General features: G+C 40.3%; 1 protein-coding gene across 3 annotated transcripts in view; it reads right to left on the bottom strand.

Moving 5' to 3' along the window:
* Positions 1-1,018: 1,018 nt before the first annotated feature.
* Positions 1,019-22,631, bottom strand: part of ythdc1 (YTH N6-methyladenosine RNA binding protein C1) — a 90,973-nt gene continuing 69,360 nt past the window's right edge. For all 3 annotated transcript variants that reach the window (XM_063069247.1, XM_063069248.1, XM_063069250.1), the window contains 8 exons: positions 17,015-17,099; positions 16,769-16,935; positions 13,886-13,968; positions 8,481-8,517; positions 8,355-8,394; positions 8,186-8,251; positions 7,176-7,310; positions 1,019-2,199 (listed from right to left, as the gene is read on the bottom strand). In XM_063069247.1, coding sequence (XP_062925317.1) covers positions 1,990-2,199; positions 7,176-7,310; positions 8,186-8,251; positions 8,355-8,394; positions 8,481-8,517; positions 13,886-13,968; positions 16,769-16,935; positions 17,015-17,099 — 823 coding nt within the window. In that variant the 3' untranslated portion in view covers positions 1,019-1,989. The remainder of the gene's footprint in view (positions 2,200-7,175; positions 7,311-8,185; positions 8,252-8,354; positions 8,395-8,480; positions 8,518-13,885; positions 13,969-16,768; positions 16,936-17,014; positions 17,100-22,631) is intronic.

Raw genomic sequence — 22,631 nt, 5'->3', positions numbered from 1 at the left:
AACTTCAATACACAGGTAGACTGGGTTAGCACTGGATCACAAGAAAAGGAACTTGAAGAATGCCTACAAGATGGCTTTTTAAAGCAGCTTGTGGTTGAACCCACCAGCGGAAAGGGAACTGTGGATTTGCTGTTGTGCAATGAACCAGATTTGATTAGGGAGCTTAAGGTAAAGGGATCTTTAAGAGTCAGTGATAATAATGGCAGGGTAGGTTAGTATGTTTGCAAATGACAAAGGATGGTGAAGTAGCGTATAGTAGAAAAAATTGTCAGAATATAACAGGATATTGACTGAATGCAGAGCTGGAATGAGAAGTGGCAGATGGAGTTCAACATGGAGAAGTGAAGTGATTCACTCTGGAAGGTCATACTTGAAGGCAGAATATAGGGTTAATGACATGATTCTTGACAGCGTGGAGGAACAGAGGGATCTTGGGGTCTACGCCTATAAATCCCTCAGAGCTGCTGCTCAAGTTAATAGTGTTGTTAAGAAGGCATATTATGTGTTGTCCTCCATTAGACAGGAGCAAGTTCAACAGCCAAGAAATAGTGTTGCAGCTCTATAAAACCCTAGTCAGACCACACTTGGGAGTATTCTGTTCAGTTTTGGTCACCTCATTATAGAAAGGATGTGGAAGCATTAGAGAATGATGTGAATGGTATTTTAAATACAGCTTTGAAATGTTCATGTTGTCAACCCCTGCTAGCACTGTTTATAATGCTGACATCTGCAAAGCATTTTGTGGACTTTGGTTTCTCATATTGAAGGACTAGAAGGAGCAGCTCTACACTCAATAATTTGAAGTTGATAACAGTAACATTATTACAAGAACATAAGGGAAAGGATGTCTCCATGGAACAAATACTAAACAGAATATGATCAATATAGCATACCTCCAACAGGAATGTAAAATTACCCTACAAGCCAGAAGCACTTTTCTAAATGCTTCCTCAGGGTACAACTGGACAGTATATTTTAAAGAAACAAACACATTTATGGAAGAAAGGGAATAGTCAGCTTTATAAATTTATTAATTGAAGAGTTAAGATTACAATTTGAACACCATCATTAAAAAACTAGGATGAACAATGTGTATGGAAATTTCTGCTTTAGTGAATGAAAACATCTAAACCACCAATGATATTTAACAATTTATTAATTGAGGCTTGGTCCAGACTATCTACATGAAACAGTTTCATACCAAATGACATTATCTGAATTTTTACTTTACATCAGAAAGTACAAAGGGAGGAATCACCTTCAACACCAGTTAATGTAATAAAGCGAAACACGCTGAAAGTCATTATTTCTCTCATTTATTTTGTACAAAAGTTTGCAGTTAAAGGCAATGTAACAATTTCTATTCTAAACTTACAGTAAATCCAGGCCACTGCGTGCTTTTTTTTTTAATTTTGGGAGAAAAATAATAAACTTTAGCATCGATTAAATGCTATTAAGCAAGGGATTTCTATAAAAAAAAGTTAAAACTGGATTGCAAATATGTTTTGGAATATTGCTTTCATCATTAACACTGAAAAAACTGAAATCAAAATGGAGTTTTTAAAAAAGTTACTTGCTACAACATTAGGTCACACAATTAGCCCATTATATTTAAGTTGCATACTTATAGCAGCAATTTTTTTCCTCATTAATCCATGTGCAACTACATACAACAAAGTCTATGCCAAGTGCAGATTTCTTCTTACAGCTTTCAACTGAACGGAGGGTAAATATTACTGATTAGACATTGACATTCACAGATGGAAGTATCCAGAAAACTATCCTTCCCCCAAAATAAAGCTCTAGAAAAACCTGTGCTTCTGAGATCAAAATTCAGTTGATATAGTCCCACATGCATGAAAGCAATAGACATACAAAGGTCAGATTAAGTCTGAATATGTAATTTAACTTAAAAAAAAAATAAAAAAGGAACAGATTCAAACATCTTCCAGCCATGGTAAACAAAAATTGAGTGCTTCAGCGATTGAGCTATCGCCTGTATCTTCCTCGTTCCTTCTCTCTGTCTCTCTCCCTCATCCTTTCCCTCTCACGCTCTCTACCTCGATCACGTTCTCTGTCTCTTCTGATGTCTCGAGATCGTTCACGTTCTCTCTCTCTTTCCCGTGGTCTACTTCGCCGATTGGTAACCACTGCTTGTGTGCGACGAAGGAAATCATCTACTCTCATATCATAGTCATGCTGTTGGAAAGAATTAGGTGTAACTGAAGGACCTAAACAAAGTGCCACAGTTTGAACCCAGAGGGTCCGAGTAGAACCTTTTCCTACTCAGAAACTATTTCAGATCAATGCACTTCTGTCACGAGTTAAACACATACTAATCAAGTCATATCCCCACTTTAAAGTTTGACTAAACATTTTTAATTGTGAGAATGTTAAGAATTTGAAGTGTTGGGGGAGGAAATAAATACAATGTAAAGCATGAAAGTGGCTTGATATAGTCCTTAATTGGTAATTGGTTTATAACTGGCACATGTATGGAGATACAGTGGAAAAACTTGATTGCATGCCATCCATTATGATTCCATGCACAAATACATTTTGTAATGAAAAAGAAACAGGGTGCAAAGCATAGTGTTACAGTTGAAAAGAAGATGCAGTGCAGGTAAACAAGTGCACTTCATTTTGAAATGCACACAAAGTTGTCCAGATGAATAGAACCCAGTTAGGGTGCACAAGAGAAACTGCAGTAATCACAATTTTATGCACATTCAGCATCAGAAACCAGGTTGTGCTCCCACATTAAACATGTAAAAAATCTCCATCTCAAGGACAGCAACAGCAGCAGCCAGGAGTCTGAGCAATACAATTCAATGGAGAATCTTGCAATGAAGCTAAAAAAGACAATGGGCTAGTAAAATAATATCCATACTATTTATGAACATAGCTATTGTTCCACCGTTTAAGAAAGGCTCCAAGAATAAACCAGGAAATTATAGGCTGGTGAGCCTGACATCAGTGGTGGTAAAGTTATTGGAAGGTATTCTAAAGGATCAGATGTTAAGTATTTGGATTGACAGGGACTGATTAGAGATAGTCACAGCATGGCTTTGGTTAGACATGACTGACCACGCACAACCTTATAGAATTTTTCAAGAAAGTTACCAAGAAAGAAATGTTCCTTTTAGAAGGAAGAATGGGAATAGAAAGAACCTTGGATGTCCAGAGAGGTGAAGAATTTAGACAAGAAGAAAAAGGAAAACTTCAGCTTCTAAAGTTAGGATCAAATCAAGCACGAGGATTATAAAGAAGCCAGAAAAGAGCTAAAGAAGGAAACTGGGAAAGCCAGAAAGTGCCATGAAAAGTCGTTGGCAGGTAGGATTAAGGTGAATTCCAAGGCATCCTATACATATAGGATAACCTGGGACCACTCAAGGATAAAGGGTGGGGAACATTTCCGTGGAGGCAGAGATTGCAGAGATCACTGAATCGTGGCTGAAGGATGACTGTAGTTGGGAGCTGTATGTTCAAGGTTACACATTGTATCGGAGGAATAGAAAGGTAGGTAAGGGGGTGGCATGGCTCTGCCGGTAAAGAATGATATGAAATCATTAGAAAAATGTGACACAGGATCAAGAGATGTTGAATCCTTGTAGGTCAAGAAACTGCAAGGGTAAAAGGACCCTGATGGTGGTTATATACATGCCTCCACACAGTGCCTGGGATGGATATAGACTACAGATTACAATGGGAAATAGAAAAGGCATTTTAAAAGGGCAATGTTATGATAGTCATGGGAGATTTTAACATGCAGGAAGATTGGAAAAATCAGGTTGATAACAGAACTCAGTGGATTTGTTGAATGCCTATGAGAAGGCTTTTTAAGAGTTGCTGTTGTTGAGCCTACTGGGGGATCAGCTATAATGGATTGGCTAATATGTAAGGAACCAGAGGTGATTAGGGAGCTTCAGGTAAAGGAACACAGTGATCACAATATGATTGAGTTCAACTTGAAATTTGATAGAGAGAAAGTGACATAGCAGTATATCAGTGGATTAAAGGAAATTAGTGGTATGAGAGAGGAGTTGGCCAAAGTAAATTGGAAGGAGATGCTGGCAGGGATAACAGCAGAGCAACAGTGACTTGAGTTTCTGGGAAAAATGAGGAAGGTGCAGCATAGGTGCATTTCGAAAAATTAAAAAAACTCAAATGGCAAAATAGAACAACTGTGGCTGAGAAGGGAAGTCAAAGCTAAAGTAAAAAGCAAAAGAGAGGGAATACAACAGCAAAAATTAGTGGGAAGAAAGAGGATTGGGGAGCTTTAAAAACCTATAGAGAACAACTAACACAATCAGGAGAGAAAGGATAAAATATGAAAGCATGCTAGCAAACAATATCAAGCTGGATAGAAAAAGGTTTTTCAAGAATATAAAAAAAGATGAAAATAGATATAGGGCCACTAGAAAATGAGGCTGCAGAAATAATAACGGGGGACAAGGAGATGGCAAATGAACTTCACTGTGGAAGACACTAACTGTGCCCCAGAATTTGCAAGGCGCGTGAAGGAAGAAAAGTGAATGCAGTTAAAGTGAGAAGGTGCAGAAAGAGCTGAAAGACTAAGACTGCATAAGCCACCTGGACCAGATTAGCTGCACCCTAAGTAGATATCTGAGCATCAGGAAACCCCTGGCCTCATTAGGGAGAGCCAGCATGGCTTTGTGTGTGGCACATCATGTCTTCCAACTTGATTGAGTTTTTTGACAAGGTGATGAGCAAGGTTGATGAGGGTAGGGTAGTGGATGCTATCTACATGGATTTTTAGTAAGGCATTTGACAAAGTCCCTCACTGGAGACTAACCCAGAAGATTAAGATGCATGGGGACAATGGCAAATTGGCTGTTTGGATTCAGAAATGGCTTGTGCATAGAAAACAGAGGGTAGCAGTTAAATGGACTTATTTGAGCTGGCCATTTATAATTAGTGGAGATCCGCAGGGATCTGTGCTGGGATCTCTGCTGTTTGTTATATAAATGACCTGGATAAAAATATAGATGGATGGGTTCGTAAATTTGCAGATGATACCAAAGTTGGTGGAGTTGTGGGCAATGTAGAGGACTCGCACAGAATACAGCATGATATAGGCAAGCTGCAGATAAGGGGTGAGAAATGGCAGATGGAGTTTAACCCAGATAAATGAGATGTTACACCTCAGTGGGACAAAAACAAGGAGACTATACACTGTTCAGGGCAAGATTCTTACCAGTGTTGCTGAGCAGAGAGATCTAGGGATCCAAGTTCATAGCTCTTTGAAAGTGGCTGCACAGGTCGATAAAGTGGTTAAGACGGCTTATGGAATGTTTGATTTTATGAGTCGAGGTGTTCAAAAGTCAGGAGGTTATGTGGCAACTTTATAAAACTCTGGTTAGGCCATGTATTGGGTAAATTGGGTACAGTTCTGGTCACCCAACTACGGGAAGGACGTTGAGGTTTTGGAGAGGGTGCAGAAGAGGTTTATCAAGATGCTGCCTGGTTCAGAGGGCATGTGCTATCATGAGGCGTGATAAACTTGGGTTGTTTTCTCTGGGGAACCGGAGGCTGAGGGGAGCTCTGATAGAGTGGACAGAAAGCATCTGTTACCCAGGGTTGAAGAGTTTAACATCAGAGGCCATGCACTGAAGATGAGCGGGTAGGTTCAGAAGGATGTCAGGGGCAAATTCTTTTTACTCAGATAGTCGTGGATACCTAAAATGCACTGCCTGGTAGAAGCAAATACATTAAAGGCTTTTAAAAGACATTCGGATAGGCACATGGATGCAAGGAAAATGGAGGGATATGAACATTGATTAGTGTTTGAGTGTTTTTAATTTGCTTTTTAGTTGGTTTGGCACAACATTGTGAGCCAAATGGCCTGTTCCTGTGCTGTACTGTTCTATGGTCTATGAAAGTTGATGAAGGTAAGGCACTGGATGTTGCCCACTTGGACTTCACAAGGTCTTACATGGGAAGTGGTCAAGAAGGTTCAACCACTTGGCATACAAAATGAGGTAGTAAATTGGATTAAACATTGGCTCTGCAGAAGTCAGAGTGGTAGTAGATGGTTGCCTCTCTGACTGGAGGTCTGTGACTCGTGGAATGCCGCAGGGATCAGTCCTGGGTCCACTGTTGTTTGTCACCTATATCAACAATCTGGATGATAATGTGGTTAACTGGATCACCAAATTTGCAGACGGCACCAAGGTTGGGGGTGTAGTGGACAGCGAGGAAGACTATCAAGCTTGCAGCTGGATCTGGATGAGCAAGAAAAATGAGTAAAAATGTCAGAGAAATTTAATGTAGGTAAGTGTGAGGTGTTGCACTTTGGGAGGACCAACCAGGGTAGATCCTACACAGTGAATGATAGGGCACTGAGGAGAGCAGAAGAACAATGGGATCTGGGAATACATGTCCGTAATTCATTGAAAGTGGCATCAAAAGTCGACAGAATCGTAAAGGAAGCTTTTGGCATGTTGGGCTTCATAGATTAAAGGATTGAGTACAGGAGTTGGGATGCTATGTTGAAGTTATACAAGATGCTGGTGAGGCCTAATTTGGAGTATTGTGTATAGTTTTGGTCACCCACCTACAGGAAAGATGTAAATAACATTGAAAGAGTAAAAACAAAAAATTTACAAGGATGTTGCCAGGACTGGAGGACCGGAGTTAAAAGGAAAGATCGAATAGGTTAGAACTTTATTCCTTAGAGTGTAGAAGATTGAAGGGAGACTTGATAGAGGTATACAAAATTAGAGAGGGTAAATGCAAGCAGGCTATTTCCACTGATGTTGGGTGAGACTACAACTGGAGGTCTACAACGTAAGGGTGAAAGGTGAAATGTGAGTGGAAACCTCTTCACTCAGGAGGTTGGTAAGAGTGTGGATTGAGCTGCTAGCGTAATTGGTGAATGTGATTTTGATTTCAATGTTTAATAGAAGTTTGGAAAGGTACCTGGATGAGAGAGGTATGGAGGGCTATGGTCTGGATGCAGGTCGATGGGCTGAAGCACCTGTTTCTCCAAGTTGTTTTCTATGACTCTCTAACAGTAAATTCCTTGACCTCTGGTGAAGTTATACTTTTTCCAATCATGATAAGCCATATAAAACATTATTTAAAAGGAATTAATCTAATCTAAGCACAACTACTGATAAGTTAACTGGAATGGCTCTCTAGTTAATACATACCACTCTCTTGTCTCTGTATCTGGCTTCATGTGGGACTGGATGATGTCCAGAATAAGGGGGGTGTGCCTGAGGTGGTGGGGGATGATGCTGGTAATAAGGATGATGAGGCGGCTGTTCCATACCAGGATAAGGTGGCTGGAAATTTAAAACATGTCGATGTTAATATTTCTTTAGAAAGCTCTTTGAAGCAGCTGTAGAAAATGCCACTATATCCTATACTCAACTCAAGTGTTCATACTTTTAACTCAACTAAAATGTACAAAAACTGATGTGCAATGCTAGTAGTGACATGGGTTCAATCCTGAACTTCGAGCTGTTATCTGGAATTTGCACATTCTCCCTGTGACCATGTGGGTTTTCTCCCAAAGACCTGCTGCTTAGTAAGTTAATTGATTATTGTAAATGAGTGATTAAATCTAGAAGCTGATGGGAACATAGGGGAATTATGAACCACTGAATTAACATGGGGACAGTTAAAATGGGTACTCGATGATTGGTGAGGACTCTTGGGCTGAAGGGTCTTTTTCAAACTGTGCAACTCTATAAACTATAAATTACGGACTATTATTTACAAAAACGTACTCCAGACCAACATGTCCAAGGCTTGTCCTCGAAGCAATAAAACTTGGCTACTCAACTCAATACCTTCTAAGAAAATCAGGGATTTTTGTGTTATTATCCATCCAGATATACAATCGGCAAATCTTGAAAGGATGGTACAACAGCTACAAACATTATGGATAGAAATTACTGTCTTCATTGCATTTGACTGTGGCAAAGGGAAAACACTCAGCTACGACACAAGATCAATGTTTACAATTCACATGGGCTGGGGTGTTACTAAAAGCAAATCATTTGAAGTGTTTCACTTAGTCTTGCACTGACAACTTTGCAGAATGGTCAGGCAAAAAGATCAACGTAAAAACGTATTACAATCATCTAAGTGTTTATAGACAGCACTAGTTTTAAATATGTAACTAATCAAAATGATTAAAGGTTTGCTAACTCACCATTCCCTGCCAAGGTGGAGGTGGACCAATGCTGTGATGAAATTCCCTCATATAATCATTGTAGGACTGTGAAAGAGAGATTTGTCAATTGAAACCAAGCTTTCAACTGTATTTATCAACACACTACAATAAATGCTTTGATTTCACAGACTGAGTGAAGATCACTTACTCCATTTAAAAACACATCACGTCTAATGCCGGAAAATCGCCTGTTGGGATATAAAGGTTTAAAATGATGATTGAGTTTATTCAAGGAAAAATAATGCAAATGTGTAATTTAATTTCAATAACCTACCTCTCTACTTCTTGGTATCGTGGATCCTTCATGTACCCTGCCCAAACACGAATACATTAGCAAATAAAGCTTTGCATGAGTATTTAGACAGGAAACCAATTCATTAACACAACTAGCACTACAATTCATTGGCAAAATACTGGGTTAATGGCATGATTCTTAACATGTGAAGGAACGATCCCCAGCCACTGAGACCTCAAAGTTGCCAGGGTTGTTAAGAAGGCTGTAGAATATTGACTTTCATTAGTCGATGTGGGACTAAGTTCAAGAGCTGCATGGTAATGTTGCACCTCTATAAAAACCACACGGAGTATTATGTTCGGTTCTGGTCACATCATTAAAGCAAGATGCAGAAGCTTTAGAGAGGGTACAGTGATTTACCAGATGCTGCCTGGAATAGAGCGCATGTCATGAGGATAGGTTGAGTGAGGAGCAATGGAGAATGAGAGGTCACTTGATCAAGGTGTACAAGATGATAAGAGGCGCAGATTGAGTCTATACCCAGCACTTCCCCAGAGTGAAAACGGCTAATATGAGGGGTGTAGTTATAACGTGATTGGAGGAAAGTATGGGGCGGGCAAAGATTAAGTATTGTTTTTTTTATACACAGACTGGTGAATGCATGGAACACCCTGCCAGGGCTGGTGATAGAGGCAGATACATTAGGGGCATTTAATAAACTCTTACAGGCACATGGATGACAAAAAATGGAAGGCTATGTAGGAGGGAAGGGCTAGGTTAATCTGAAGTGTAGATTAAAAGGTTGGCACACCATGGGCCGAAGGGTTCATACCGTGCTGTTATTTCCTATGTACATTAAAACATTATATTATTTAACTGAAGTGTGGAACAATAAATACACTTTACCAAACTACAATAGGCTGCATCTATAAATAAAGCCTTAAACATTTCGAATACACCCAAGAAATGAGGTTACACACAATTGCTGCTGCCAATTCTAGTTTTTAAATCAACATTTTATCAATCATCTGAGATGTCTGAGTATCCTATTTAGCACTGCCAAATCAACATGGCCAAATGCTACTGGAACACCCAGTAATCTATAACACTGAAATACGCCCCCAAAAAATCTGCTGAAGCATTTGTTTTACAAAATTTACCTAGAGCCAGTAGTTTGTTTGGACCTGGCAAGTTTAATTACTTTTCTCAAAGCTAATAACTGAATCTGTTAGGGAAAAGAGTGGACAGTTTCAGACTGCATAATTTTTCATATTTAATTGTTGCCACGAGCAGCTGTGGAGACCAAGTCATTGGGTGTATTTAGAGCAGAGATAGATAGGTTCTTGATTAGCCAGGACATCAAAGGGTATGGGGAAAAGGCAGGGGAGTGGGGATGACTTAAAGAATTAGATCAGCCCAAGATTAAATGGCGGAGCAGTTTCAATGGGCCGAATGGCCTACTTCTGCTCCTATATCTTATGGTCTTATAATTACAGAATAAAATCAGCTGTGGTTTTATGCAAATAGAAAACTATAGTCCCATTTAAAAATGCAAAAACTACTGGCCTTTTTAAACGCCAACTGCACTTTTGGCTAATATACCCATAATTTTTTTAAAACTGATTTTAGATGACACTACTCATAGCCAGTCTAATATTACATTGTTATTTATATAAAGTAGAAAAATTAATGTTTCATCTGCTACCTGGTGATTGCAGATTGGCTCCTGATAAACAAGCAGGACCAAATACCATGACTGGAGAGCTTGGTGCAAAAAAAATACATCATTACTGTGCAAAAGTCTTAAGCACCTTTTATATCGTTTCAGATGGTATGGCCTCCATGAAGCCCTGCTCTCAACATCAGAGGCTGTCTGGGATTACCTGGAGACAGAAGTGAAACAGCCTACCAGCCGATTTTCTTATAAAACTGCACAACAGTATACTTAAGATAACTGATGCAATTTTAAAGGCAAAGGGTGGATACACCAAACACTGACTTGATTTTTTTTTTACTGTTTTCTGCTCTTTTCAGTAATTTTTTTAATATTTAGAAACTTAATTTCATTATTTTTGAAATCATCTTTGTCTTAGAATTTTTTTTACATGTGCCCAAGATGTTTGCAGCACTCTTACATGCTCACCTCTGTTGTCTTGATTCAATCATGACCAGCTGAAGTGTTTTTACGCAGTAGCAAGACATTTGTGAACCCTCTGCATTAATTACTCATAAAATGTGGTCTTATCCTCACCTAAGTCACAATAATAGACAAACATAATCTGCCTAAACTAGTATCACAAACAATTGCAGTTCTCCTCATCAGTACTGAGCACACCATTTAAACAATCACAGTCTAGGTTCAAAAAAAGTATGTGAATCTTTGGGATAATGTCTTCTACAAAAACTATTTGAAGTCAGGTGTTCCAATCAATGAGATTAGATTGGAGGAGATGAGGGTTGTAGAGGTACCCTGCCCTATAAAAAAGGAACACAAAGTCAAGTTACTGACAAAGCCCGCTCTTCTCAATGAACATCTGTTTATGCATACCATGCTTCAACCAAAACAGCTTTCAGAGGACCTTAGAAGATGGATTGTAGAGATGCTTGAAGTTACAAAAGCATTTCTAGAAACCTGAATGTTCATCAGCCCACAGTAAGAGAAATTGTCTACAAATGGAGAAATTTAGTACTGTTGCTACTCTCCCTAGGAAACGGGCATCCTGCATAGATCACGCGAAGAGCACAACGTGCAATGCTGGAGGTGGTGAGAAAGAACCCAAAGGTTCACAGCAAAAGACCTGCAGAAATCCAAGTAACACACATCAAAGTTGCTGGTCCTGACGAAGGGTCTTGGTCCGAAATGTCGACTGTACCTCTTCCTAGAGATGCTACCTGGCCTACTGCGTTCACCAGCAACTTAGAAATCTCTAGAGCTGGCTAAAGTCTCTGTTCATGTGTCCACTATAAGAAAATCACTGAAACCCTTTCATGGAAGGACACCACAAAGAAAACCACCGCTCTCCAAAATAAAAACAAAACACAAATACATTGCTACACATCTGAAGTTTGCAAAACATCATATGGATGTTCCACAATACTTCAAGGACAATGTTCTGTGAATAAATGGAACAAAAGTTGAACTTTTTGGCAGATATGCACACCACTATGTTTGGAGGAAAAGGAGCATTGCACACCAAAACCTCATGCCAAATGTGAAGCATGGTGGAAGAAGCATCATGGTTTGGGGCTGCTCTGCTGCCACAGGACCTGGACAGCTTGCAATCATTGAGGGAACAATGAATTCAAAATTGTATCAATACATTTTACAAGAGAATGTCAGGGTAGCAGTCTGTCACCTGAAGGTTAACAGAAGTTGGTGATGCAACAAGGCAAAGATTCGAAACACAAGAGTAAATCAACAACAATGATTTAAAGAGAAGAAAATCTATGTTTTCGGATGGCCAAGTCAGAGTTCAGACCTTAAACCAATTGAGATGCTGTTACATGCCGTGAAGAGGGTTGTTCATGTAAGGTATCCCAGAAATATCAATGAACTGAAAGTTTTGTATGGAGGAATAATCTAAAGTTCCCCACCGTTGTGCAAATCTGATCAACAGCTACAGGAAATGTTTGGTGGAGGTTATTGCTCCTAAAGTAGGTTCTTCCAGTTATTAACTACAGGGGTTCACATATTTTTTCCAGTCTAGACTGTGAATAATTAAACAATGCATTCAATAAAGACATGAAAAGTACAATTATTTGTGTAACATACATCAAAGTTGCTGGTGAACGCAGCAGGCCAGGCAGCATCTATAGGAAGAAGTGCAGTCGACGTTTCAGGCCGAGACCCTTCGTCAGGACTGGGTCTCGGCCTGAAACGTCGACTGCACTTCTTCCTATAGATGCTGCCTGGCCTGCTGCGTTCACCAGCAACTTTGATGTATGTTGCTTGAATTTCCAGCATCTGCAGAATTCCTGTTGTTTACAATTATTTGTGTTATTAGTTTAAGCAGATTTTATTCTGCCTGAAAGACCAATGTTAAAAATATAAACGATGCAACCACAAAATCTTTATTTCTATGGAATGTGAGCATTCTGCAATTACCATCAACATCCTGAAATACTTTCTAGAAATAAAGTTGAGATATTCTCCATTTGGGAGAACACTTCATTGGCAATGTACTTTGAGTGAACTGAGAATATTGTTGTTTTAAGTACTTACAATGCAGCAGTTTCAGAGCAGTGGAAAATTTCTGGAATATGGGCCGAGATAAATGGGTGGAAGATGACACAGGACACAAACTCTACAGCTGGATTCCAAAGGTTATATTAAACTGTGTTCCCCTACAAGGTAGAAAGCCCTACCACAAAATGCACAGAAAAATTCAAAAACTAAATAGCTAGAGCGTGGCATTACTTTTCATGTGAAGGTGAACTTTCAGGCCTTCTAAAATTAATCAGCTGCCATTTCTGTCCACCCAAGCAACTGGGCACTTGAGTAACAAAACTAATGAGCCATACATAAGCCCTTCTGAACAACATAAAGATGCAAAGTTATGAATGTTTTCAGTCTGATGCCCAAGAACATTTTCTAAAAAGGGAAGGTAACTAGGTTAATAGATGAAAAGGAAAAATGTGACTGTTTAAAGGAGAGGAAGAGTAATTAAACATCTGTGAAAGAGCCAGCACAGCAACAATAGCCTGTGCTACATTATTATGCATTTGCATGTTCTAAAATGTTCTAATTAATATTAAACTGCTAGATTGACTAGAATATATAAATACTAACAAATTTAATTGAAACTTAATTATTGTACACATGGACCTTTTTATTGTGCTCATTCAATTCTATTATTGTGCAGTTTTGGCTTTCATTGGGTTAGTAACAACCAATTTGATGCCTGGATTGTAGACTCTCAATTTCACTAACTTAAAATGAAGCATCGATCGCCTATCCTCCACCACAAGGTGAAAATGCAGACAGTTAAACACCAGCACTTAGCCTATTTACCCAGTCATTAGTGTTATTCAAAAATTAATTAACATTGCACTATTCAAACCACACAAACTGTATCCGCTTTAGAATTTGGTATGCTGCATCTACAAAGATCGGTTATTCAATTTGTTATGTGGCCCAACCTGTCTTTACTCGTTGGTTTATTGCCTACATCTGCTCAACACAAACCTTCACAGGTAACTGGCTGAATTGGTTAACAGAACACCTACCTGAAGTGGAAACCAAACAGTTTTTTGGTTAGATTTTATTTAGGAAACACAAGGACTCCATAAAGCATAAATCTAGCAGCAAACTACTGTGTTCAGAGACTCAAGACCAACTAAACAATGTCATTCTTGAACGGGTAGAAAATAAAAGCATTTCTGCACATTGACTTCATAGAAGTGCCACATTTCTAACTCATTTCAATATGCTGCAAGATATTGACCTGTTCTTTGTGAGAATTCTGGTGGGTAGTCAATCCTTGGTCTCTTTCTGGTGTTATATGAGTCAAAATCTTCTGGTCGACGCCTACGTAAATTAGGTAAACAGAATCATTATGAAACCAAAAAACCATGAATACAATTGAAAAGCCGACCAATGCAAAAATTGAAGTTAGCAATCAAGAAATGCTAAACAGATGTTTCCTTGCAATTCATTGATCAGAAATAACTGTCAATGACAGTTTTATCAAATAAGTTGGATGATATTTGTATTATCCTACTAAAATATTTGGAGTTAGTGTACATAATTTTTATTTTCTAAAACTTTAAAACTAAAACAAAAGAGAAAAGAATCTATATTACGCATTTTTAAAATGTGTAAAAAGATGCCCAAATTGGATCTGATATTAGAAACACAGTGGGTACACATGTATAAAGCTGCATTTGTTACACCTCACATTACGTTTAATAAAGCAACAAAGTTTTAAAAAACTAACTTTCATTAAATTGGAATGCACAGTATGTTATAATGTTGACACAATGGCATTTTTCTTTCTTTTTTTGAAACTTGCATTAATAGCTAAAAATATTCAAATACTGCACACAAGGTCTGAAACAACAGTTGAAAAGTATCAGGCAGCAGATTAAGACATTGCAACCAGATTTTCAAATTATAACACAACATAGCTTAAGTATCCAACAACTTTCCCTATCCTTTCTAGTAAACGTGCACACTTGTATTGACAATGCGACAAGTGAATAAATATGGGTAGAGATCAAAAAGTGAAACCTATTTCAGATGTGATTCATACCAAGGTGCAAAATCACAATTTCCTATTTTCATGGGGATAAAACAGTGAAAACAAGAGTCCTTAAACAAAGAAACTTGCAAGCCTTGTTCGTTCAAAGTTAACAGGAAAAACGATGACCGGTTATGTTTATACTGAATTATTTACACCAGTTTTCTGTTGCAAAGGTTTTCGGTATTTAAAATAAAAAATGGCATAAAAATTATTTACAGTGAGAAAAATTCATTAGTTCGAGATCTAATCTTATTACTGAGCTGAGGTGCAAGCAGTTACAGCCCGGATTCCAATTTCATATTGTATTGAAGTTTTGAAATGATAATGTCCAACTACCCAATCTGATACTACAGAAGTAAAATAGCTGTTAACTACTGGAATAGAAGCTGAGACACTATGCATTTGTAGCAGAGAAGCTGTTTAAACCATGTCCATTTGGGTTACCCAGTTTTGTCTAGGCAGAAATGAGTGAGATACTTTGGAAAAACTGGCTTATCGTAATAAATTATCATTCCTCAGCCCAGTAACACAAGTAATTAAGAAAACTGGATTTTTCTCACCCTATTACTTAAAACAAAACAAGGGAAACAACAGCAAGTTTATATAAAATGCTGGTTAAAGGAGGAACATACCGCTTCTTGTAGTTGCTTTTTGACCACGCAAACGAAGATTTTAATTTGACAGTAAAGTTCATAAAGCAGTCCAAACTAATGACTTATGATGCGTGAGCCACAAACATAAAAGGAGGGCCTGGCAAGTTGAGCAGGTGTTGTGGTAGCAATGCTATTGCAGTCCAGTGCAAAAAAATAAATTCCATTCACAAAGACCTTTAAAATAGCACAGTGTACCCCTTGGCTTATAACTTGAAAAGACAGCTGGCCGCATAGTCCATGAAAGCCAAAGGGAAGGGTACTGCCAGGTTTCCTCCTACCTAAATCGACAGTCCACTAGATCAAAGAAATGGGCCACTGTTGATTATTTTCTACCTACCACAGGTGCTTTTCATTAAAGGAAACATCTGTATCCCAGCAAACTACAACAATCCATAGTCCTTTGACAGAGTGTGGAGGGTATTGAAAGATTTAAATCTGTTGTTTGGTAGTTGGCTACAGGCAAAAGCACTAAGCACAGTAGTTACATCTCAGTTCTTTGAAATTCTCCGCATTTTCACAGTGTGAACACCCCTTTTCTCCCCCCAGGGTCAGGAGGGAAACTGCATACTGTTCATAAGCAGTGCTCAGTGCTCAGTGCTCAATGAGGTGGCTTCAAATTGTACAGGTCCAGTGGCACTGTGGACATCTAGGAAGAACGCACACGGACTCAGCAACATCCACTGTCTGGTTTGTTGCCAGGTCTCCAAGGGCCATCGATTTTCCCTTTTACAAAAAACCCTAACCACGTGGATGTTTTCAGAAGCTCAGCAGCTTGATGGATAGGTATTCACTGTGACTAACTGTAAGGAATACTTTCAATAGGTGTATGCGTCACGGTGACCACGGTGTAGCACCAAGTGAAACAGTCCCATATTTAATGCTCTTCTTGAACAAGATAAAATAACTTAACCCAAAATGAGATGTCATCTTCTGCAAAATTAATAGATACTGATCCTTTAAGTCCCAGGCCACATTATTATCCACAGGAATATACCTGGAAAAAAAAGGCTTTCACAAGATATTACAAAAGCAAGTTTACCATTAAAAATATATAATTTACACTCCACCTACCACACCAAGATTTAATTACTTCTACAGAACACCTCACTCTCTCCATGCAGGTTGCATACAGGATGTACTACTCTAACGTTGCATTCAAAATAATATAAATACACCTTTTTATTACAGTTCATTGTGGACATTAATGCTTTAGACATGTATGGCTCCTCTTTTACTCGAAGACGAAAAGCCAATGCGAAAGCACCACACGCTGTGTAATCCTCACTGAAGCCACAGACTAGTCCATGCAGCTTGGCATGAGGATTTTAAAATGATCTTCTGTATCGCTGGTACCATGAATTGGTGACTCTTAGTGCTCCATCATGTTATTCCATTACAAGTGCCTACTATCAGTCCAAAGAACGTTTCTAACCTTCCCACTTCCCGGACAGGATCACGGCGAGGAGGTCGCCCCCTTGATCGTGGCTGAGAATGCACTCTTTTCTTGTGCCGCATTTTATGAATGAATTGATACAAGTCAATGCTTTCATCCGGTGGGAATAGGAGACAAAGCTGTGTGCCACACTCAGGTTCAATTTCCTACACAAATAAATGACTGAATGAATAAAGAGCACCACATTTCAAGTCTACAATAAATCAGAAAAGTTAACTGATATACCTGCCCATCCCGTCCAATTTTGACTGGTTTATTCTCATTCCAAAGGTTGACAAGATGCCCTGTTTTTGTAAATGGCAACTCGCGTCTGGAAAAGAAAGTTAGAATATTACAAACAGCTAACTGTTAAGACCATAAGATATAGGAGCAGAAGTAGGCCATTCAGCCCATCGAGTCTGCTCCAATTCAATCAGGGGCTGACCCAATTCTTCCAGTCATCCCCACTCCCCTGCCTTCTCCGTTTGATGCCCTGGCTAATCAAGAACCTATCCATCTCTGCCTTAAATACACCCAATAGCTTGGCCTCCACAGCTGCTCGTGGCAACAAATTTCACAGATTTACCACCCGCTGACTAAAGTAATTTCTCAACATCTCTGTTCTAAATGGACGTCCTTCTGAAGTTGTGCCCTCTTGTCCTGGACTCCCCTACCATGGGAAATAACTTTATCACATCTAATCTGTTCAGGCCTTTTAACAGTCTGAATGTTTCTATGAGATCCCCCCTCATTCTCCTGAACTCCAGGGAACACAGCCCAAGAGCTGCCAGACGCTCCTCACGGTAACTCTTTTATTCCTGGAATCATTCTCAGGAATCTTCTCTGAACCCTCTCCAATGTCAGTATAACCTTTCTAAAATGAGAAGCCCAAAACTGCATACAATACTCCAAGTGTGGTCTCACGATTGCCTTATAGAGCCTCAACATCACATCTCTGCTCTTAAATTCTATACCTCTAGAAATGAATGCCAACATTGAATTTGCCTTCTTCACCACCAACTCAACCTGGAGGTTAACCTTTAGGGTATCCTGCACAAGGACTCCAAGTCCCTTTGCACCTCTGCATTTTGAATTCTCTCCCCATCTAAATAATAGTCTTCCTGTTTATTTCTTCCACCAAAGTGCATGACCATACACTTTCCAACATTGTATTTCATTTCCCACTTCTTTGACCATTCCCCTAAACTATCTAAGTCAGCCGTACCTCCACCTATCTTTGTATAATCGGCAAATTTAGCCACAAATCCATTAATCCCATAGACCAAATCATTGACATACATCGTAAAATATTCTGGTGATAAAAAATAGACAAGCACAGGAACAAGCCCTTCGTCCCACAATGTCGTGTCAAACCATGGAAATGTCCATATTATTCCATTTCCCTCACATTTATGTGCTTATCTAAACATCTCTTAAAAGTATCTTCTATAGATCAGAGAACAATTTGCTGAATTTATGCAGTTATTTGATTCTCAGTTTTATTTGCTTGCAAAACACTTACATAAGAAATAGGAGCAGGAGGCAGCCATCCGGCCCATTGAGCCTGCTCCACCCTTCAATAAGATCATGGCTGCTCTGACCATAGACTCATCTCCACCAACCTGCCATTTCCTCATAACCCTCAACTCCCCTACTATACAAAAATCAACCAATCTCATCTTAAGTACATTTACTGAGGTAGCTTCCACTACTTCATTGGGCAGAGAATTCCACAGATTCACAACTCTTGGGGAAAAGCAGTTCTCCTCATCTTCATCCCAAACTTACTCCCCCAAATCTTGAGGCTATGTCCTCTAGTTCGAGACTCACCTACCAGTGGAAACATCTTTCCTGCCTCTATCTTGTATATCCCTTTCATAATTTTATATGTTTCTATAAGATATCCTCATTCTTCTGAATTCCAGTGAGTACAGTCCCAGGCAACTCAATCTCTCCTTATAGGTAACCCCTGTACCCACCCAATCTCTGGAGTCGAGCTGGTGAACCTCCTCTGCACTATCTCCAAAGCCAATATAGCCTTCCTCAAGTAAGGAGACAAAATACTCCAGACATGACCTCAAGACCCTGTACAGTTGCAGCATAACCTCCCTGCTCTTAAATTCAATCCTTCTAACACGGAAGGCCAGTGTGCAGGTGCGGAAAGCATCGAGGACATCAGCGGCAGTGGAAGCAGACGGAGCACCTTTCCCTTTCCATGTTTTTTTAAAACCATGAAAGAGAGATAGGGTCTAGTGGAGCGGCAATCATCAGATTGTGGGCTAGTCAGAGTGGGAACTGTGTGTTTGACTCAGGCTTTGAGGAGGAGAGGCAGAGGCGAAAGAAACAGGTATCAATGGTAGATTTCTCCTTTCATTATTACTGACTTGGTTTTGGTTGCCCGAAGTCCAGTGGCGCCAGGATGGCAGATATGGCAGTGGAATGCTCCTCCTGCAGGACGTGGGAATTCATGAAACCTGATGGTCTCCCTGATGACTACACCTGTGGGAGGTGCAGCCAACTCCAGCTCTAAAAGACCGTATTAATGAGCTGGAGCTGAAGTTGGATGAAGTAAGGGTCATCCAGGAGGCATAGCAATTGATAGGTAAAACTTTTGAGCAGGTGGATACACCCAGAGTGCTGAATTCAGGAAGTAGGTGGGTGAACACCGAGAGAGGTAAAGGGAGAAAGAAGTCAGTGCAGGGTCCCTCTGTGACCATTCCCCTCAGCAACAGCAGCCAGATCAATAGCACTGCGGTCAGCTCTGAGTGTCAGAAGAGTAATGTGAAGTCAGGCGGAGCAAGTCATAGGCAACTCGCTAGTTAGGGGGACAGATAGGAGACTCTGCAAAAGAGACACCAGGATAGTCTGTTGCCTCCCTGTTGCTAGGGTCCAAGTTGTTTCTGAGCAGTTGTAGAATATTCTTGAAGGGGAGGGTGAGCAGCCAGAGGTCATGGTACATATTGGTACCAATGACATAGGCAGGAGAGGGGTAGAGGTCCTGTGAAGCTTAGGGAGTTCCGTATTATTCTCGGTGCCACAAGACAGGAAGGTAGCGGAGACGAATGAGTGGCTGAGGAGGTGGTACAGAGGGCAGGGTTTCAAGTTCTTGGATCATTGGAACCTTTTCTGGGGAAGGGGTGACCTGTACAAATGGGGTGGGTTGCACCTGAACTGGAGGGGAACCTATATCCTGGGAGGCAAGTTTGCTAATGCCATTGGAGAGGGTTTAAACCAGATTTGCAGGGAGATGGGAACCAAAGTGAACAGCCAGAGGATGGGGTGGATGGCGCACAAGCAGAGATAGCTTGTAGGGAGTTTGTGAGGAGGGGTAGGCAGATGATAGAGCAATGATGCACTCAACCAGATGGGTTGAGATGCGTCTTATTTTAATGCAAAGAGTATCATAAACAAGGTGCATGAACTTGTTTGCATGGAGCATGGATCAATAAGTGCAACTATGATATTGCAGCCGTTGATGACTTGGAGACCTTGGGCAGAAAAGGCTGCTGAGTGTGCCGGGCTTTAGATGTTTCAAATAGGACAGTGAGGGAAGCAAAAGAGGTAGGGCGTGGCATTGCTAATCAGAGATAGTATCACGGCTGCAGAAAAGGAGGAAGTCGTGGAGGGATTGTCTACTGAGTCAGTGTGGGTGGAAGTCAGAAACATGAAGGAGGCAATAACTCTACTGGGTGTTTCTTTATAGACCGCCCAACAGTAACAGGCATCGAGGAGCAGATAGAGAGGCAGATTCTGGAATGGTGTTGTTGTGATGGGCGATTTTAACTTCCCAAATATTGACTGGCATCTCCTTGGAGCAAGGGGTTTGGATGGTGTGTTCAGGAAGGTAGCCAGCCACAATATGTGGATAAACCAACTAAAGGAGAGGCTGTACCTGATCTAGTATTGGGAAATGAGCCTGGTCAGGTGTGAGAGCATTTTGGAGGTAGTAATCACAACTCTACCTCCTTTACCATAGCGCTGGAGAGGGATAGAAGCAGATAATTTGTGAAAACATTTAATTCAGGTAGGGGAAATATGATGCTATTAGGCAGAAACATGGGAGTAGAAATTGGGAGCATATGCTCTCAGGGAAATGCAACATTCAGGAAATATTTGCATGGCATTCTGCAGAGGTATGTTCCATTGAGGCAGGAAAAGGATAGTAGGGTAAAAGAACCACAGTGTAGAAAACATGTAGAAAGTCTAGTCAAGAAGAAAAGCTCACGAAGGGTTCAAGAAACTAGGTACTGACAGAGCTCTAGAAAATTACAAGGCTGCCAGGAAGGAGCTTAAGAATGAAATTAGGAGAGCTAGAAGGGGCCAGGAAAAGGTCTTGGCAAGCAGGATTAAGGAAAACCCTAAGGCATTCTACAAGTATGTGAAGAGCAGGAGGATAAGCCATTTCAGAATAGGACCAATCAGGTGTGATAGTGCAGATGTGTGCATGGAATCGGAGGAGGTAGCGGAAGTACATAATGAATACTTCGCTTCAATATTCACCACGGAAAGGGACCTTGGCAATTGTGGGGATGACTGACAGCGGACTGAAATGCTTGAGTATATAGACATTAAGAAAGAGGATGTGCTCGAGCTTTTGAAAGGTATTAAGTTAAGACAAGTTGCTGTGTCTGTATGAGATATAGCCCTGGCTACTGTGGGAAGCGAGTGAGGAGATTGCTGAGCCTCTGGCGATGATCTTTGATGATCTTTGCATCATCAATTAGGAACGGGTGAAGTACCAGAGGATTGGAGGGTTAAAAATGCTGTTCCCTGGCTCAAGAAACAAAATTAAAGACCAGTGAGTCTTACTTCAGTAGTAGGCAAGTTGTTGGAGAAGATCCTGAGAGACAGGGTTTATGAGCCTTTGGAAAGACATAATCTGATTAGGGGTAGTCAGCATGACTTTGTCAAGGGCAGGTCATGCCTTACTAGCCTGATTGAATTCTTTCAGAATATAACAAAACACATTGATGAAGGCAGAGCAGTGGATGTAGTGTATATGGATCCAGAATTTGCTTGCCCACAGAAGGAAAAGGGTGGTTGTACAGGGTTTGTATTCTGTATGGAGGATGGTGACCAGTGGTCTTCTGCAGGGATCTGTTCTGGGACCCTTGCTCTTTGTGATTTTTATAAATGTCCTGGATGAAGAAGGGTAGGTTAGTAAATTTGCTGATGACACAGAAGTTGGGGATGTTGTGGGTAGTCTGGAGGGTTGTCAGCAGGACATTGATAGGATGTAGAATTGGGCTGAGGAGTGGCAGATGGAGTTCAACCTAGAAATGTATGAAGTGGTTCATTAACAGAATATAATATTAATGGTAAGAGATCCTGGGCTCTGTGTCCAGAGAACAATCAAAACTGCTGTGCAGGTTGACAGTATTGTGAAGATGACGTTTGGTGTATTGACCTTCATCAGAGGGATTACGTTCAAGAGCCATGAGGTAATGTTACAGGTATAGAAGACCTTAACTAGACCCCACTTGGAGTACTGTGTTCATTTCTGGTCACCTCACCACAGAAATGATGTGGATACTATAGAGAGTGAGTGCAGAGGAGATTTGCAAGGATGTTTTCTGGATTGGAGAGCATGTTTTATGAGAATAGGTTGAGAGAAGTGGGTCTTTTCTCCTTGGAGTAACGGAGGATGAGAGATGACCTGATAGAGATGATGAGAGGCATTGATTGTATGGCTAGTCAGAGGCTTTTTCCCAGGGCTGAAATGGCTAACACAAGGCAGCATAGTTTTAAGGTGCTTGGAAGTAGGTATAAGGGGGATGTCAGAGGTAAGTTTTGCACAGAGTTAGGGTTACCAATGCATGGAATGCACTGCCAGGGATGGTGCTAGAGGTAGGTATAAATGAGT

This window comes from Mobula hypostoma, chromosome 16 (assembly GCF_963921235.1).
Source record: "Mobula hypostoma chromosome 16, sMobHyp1.1, whole genome shotgun sequence".
Taxonomy (NCBI): Eukaryota; Metazoa; Chordata; class Chondrichthyes; order Myliobatiformes; family Myliobatidae; genus Mobula; species Mobula hypostoma.
This window is presented reverse-complemented; position numbering and strand designations above follow the sequence as displayed.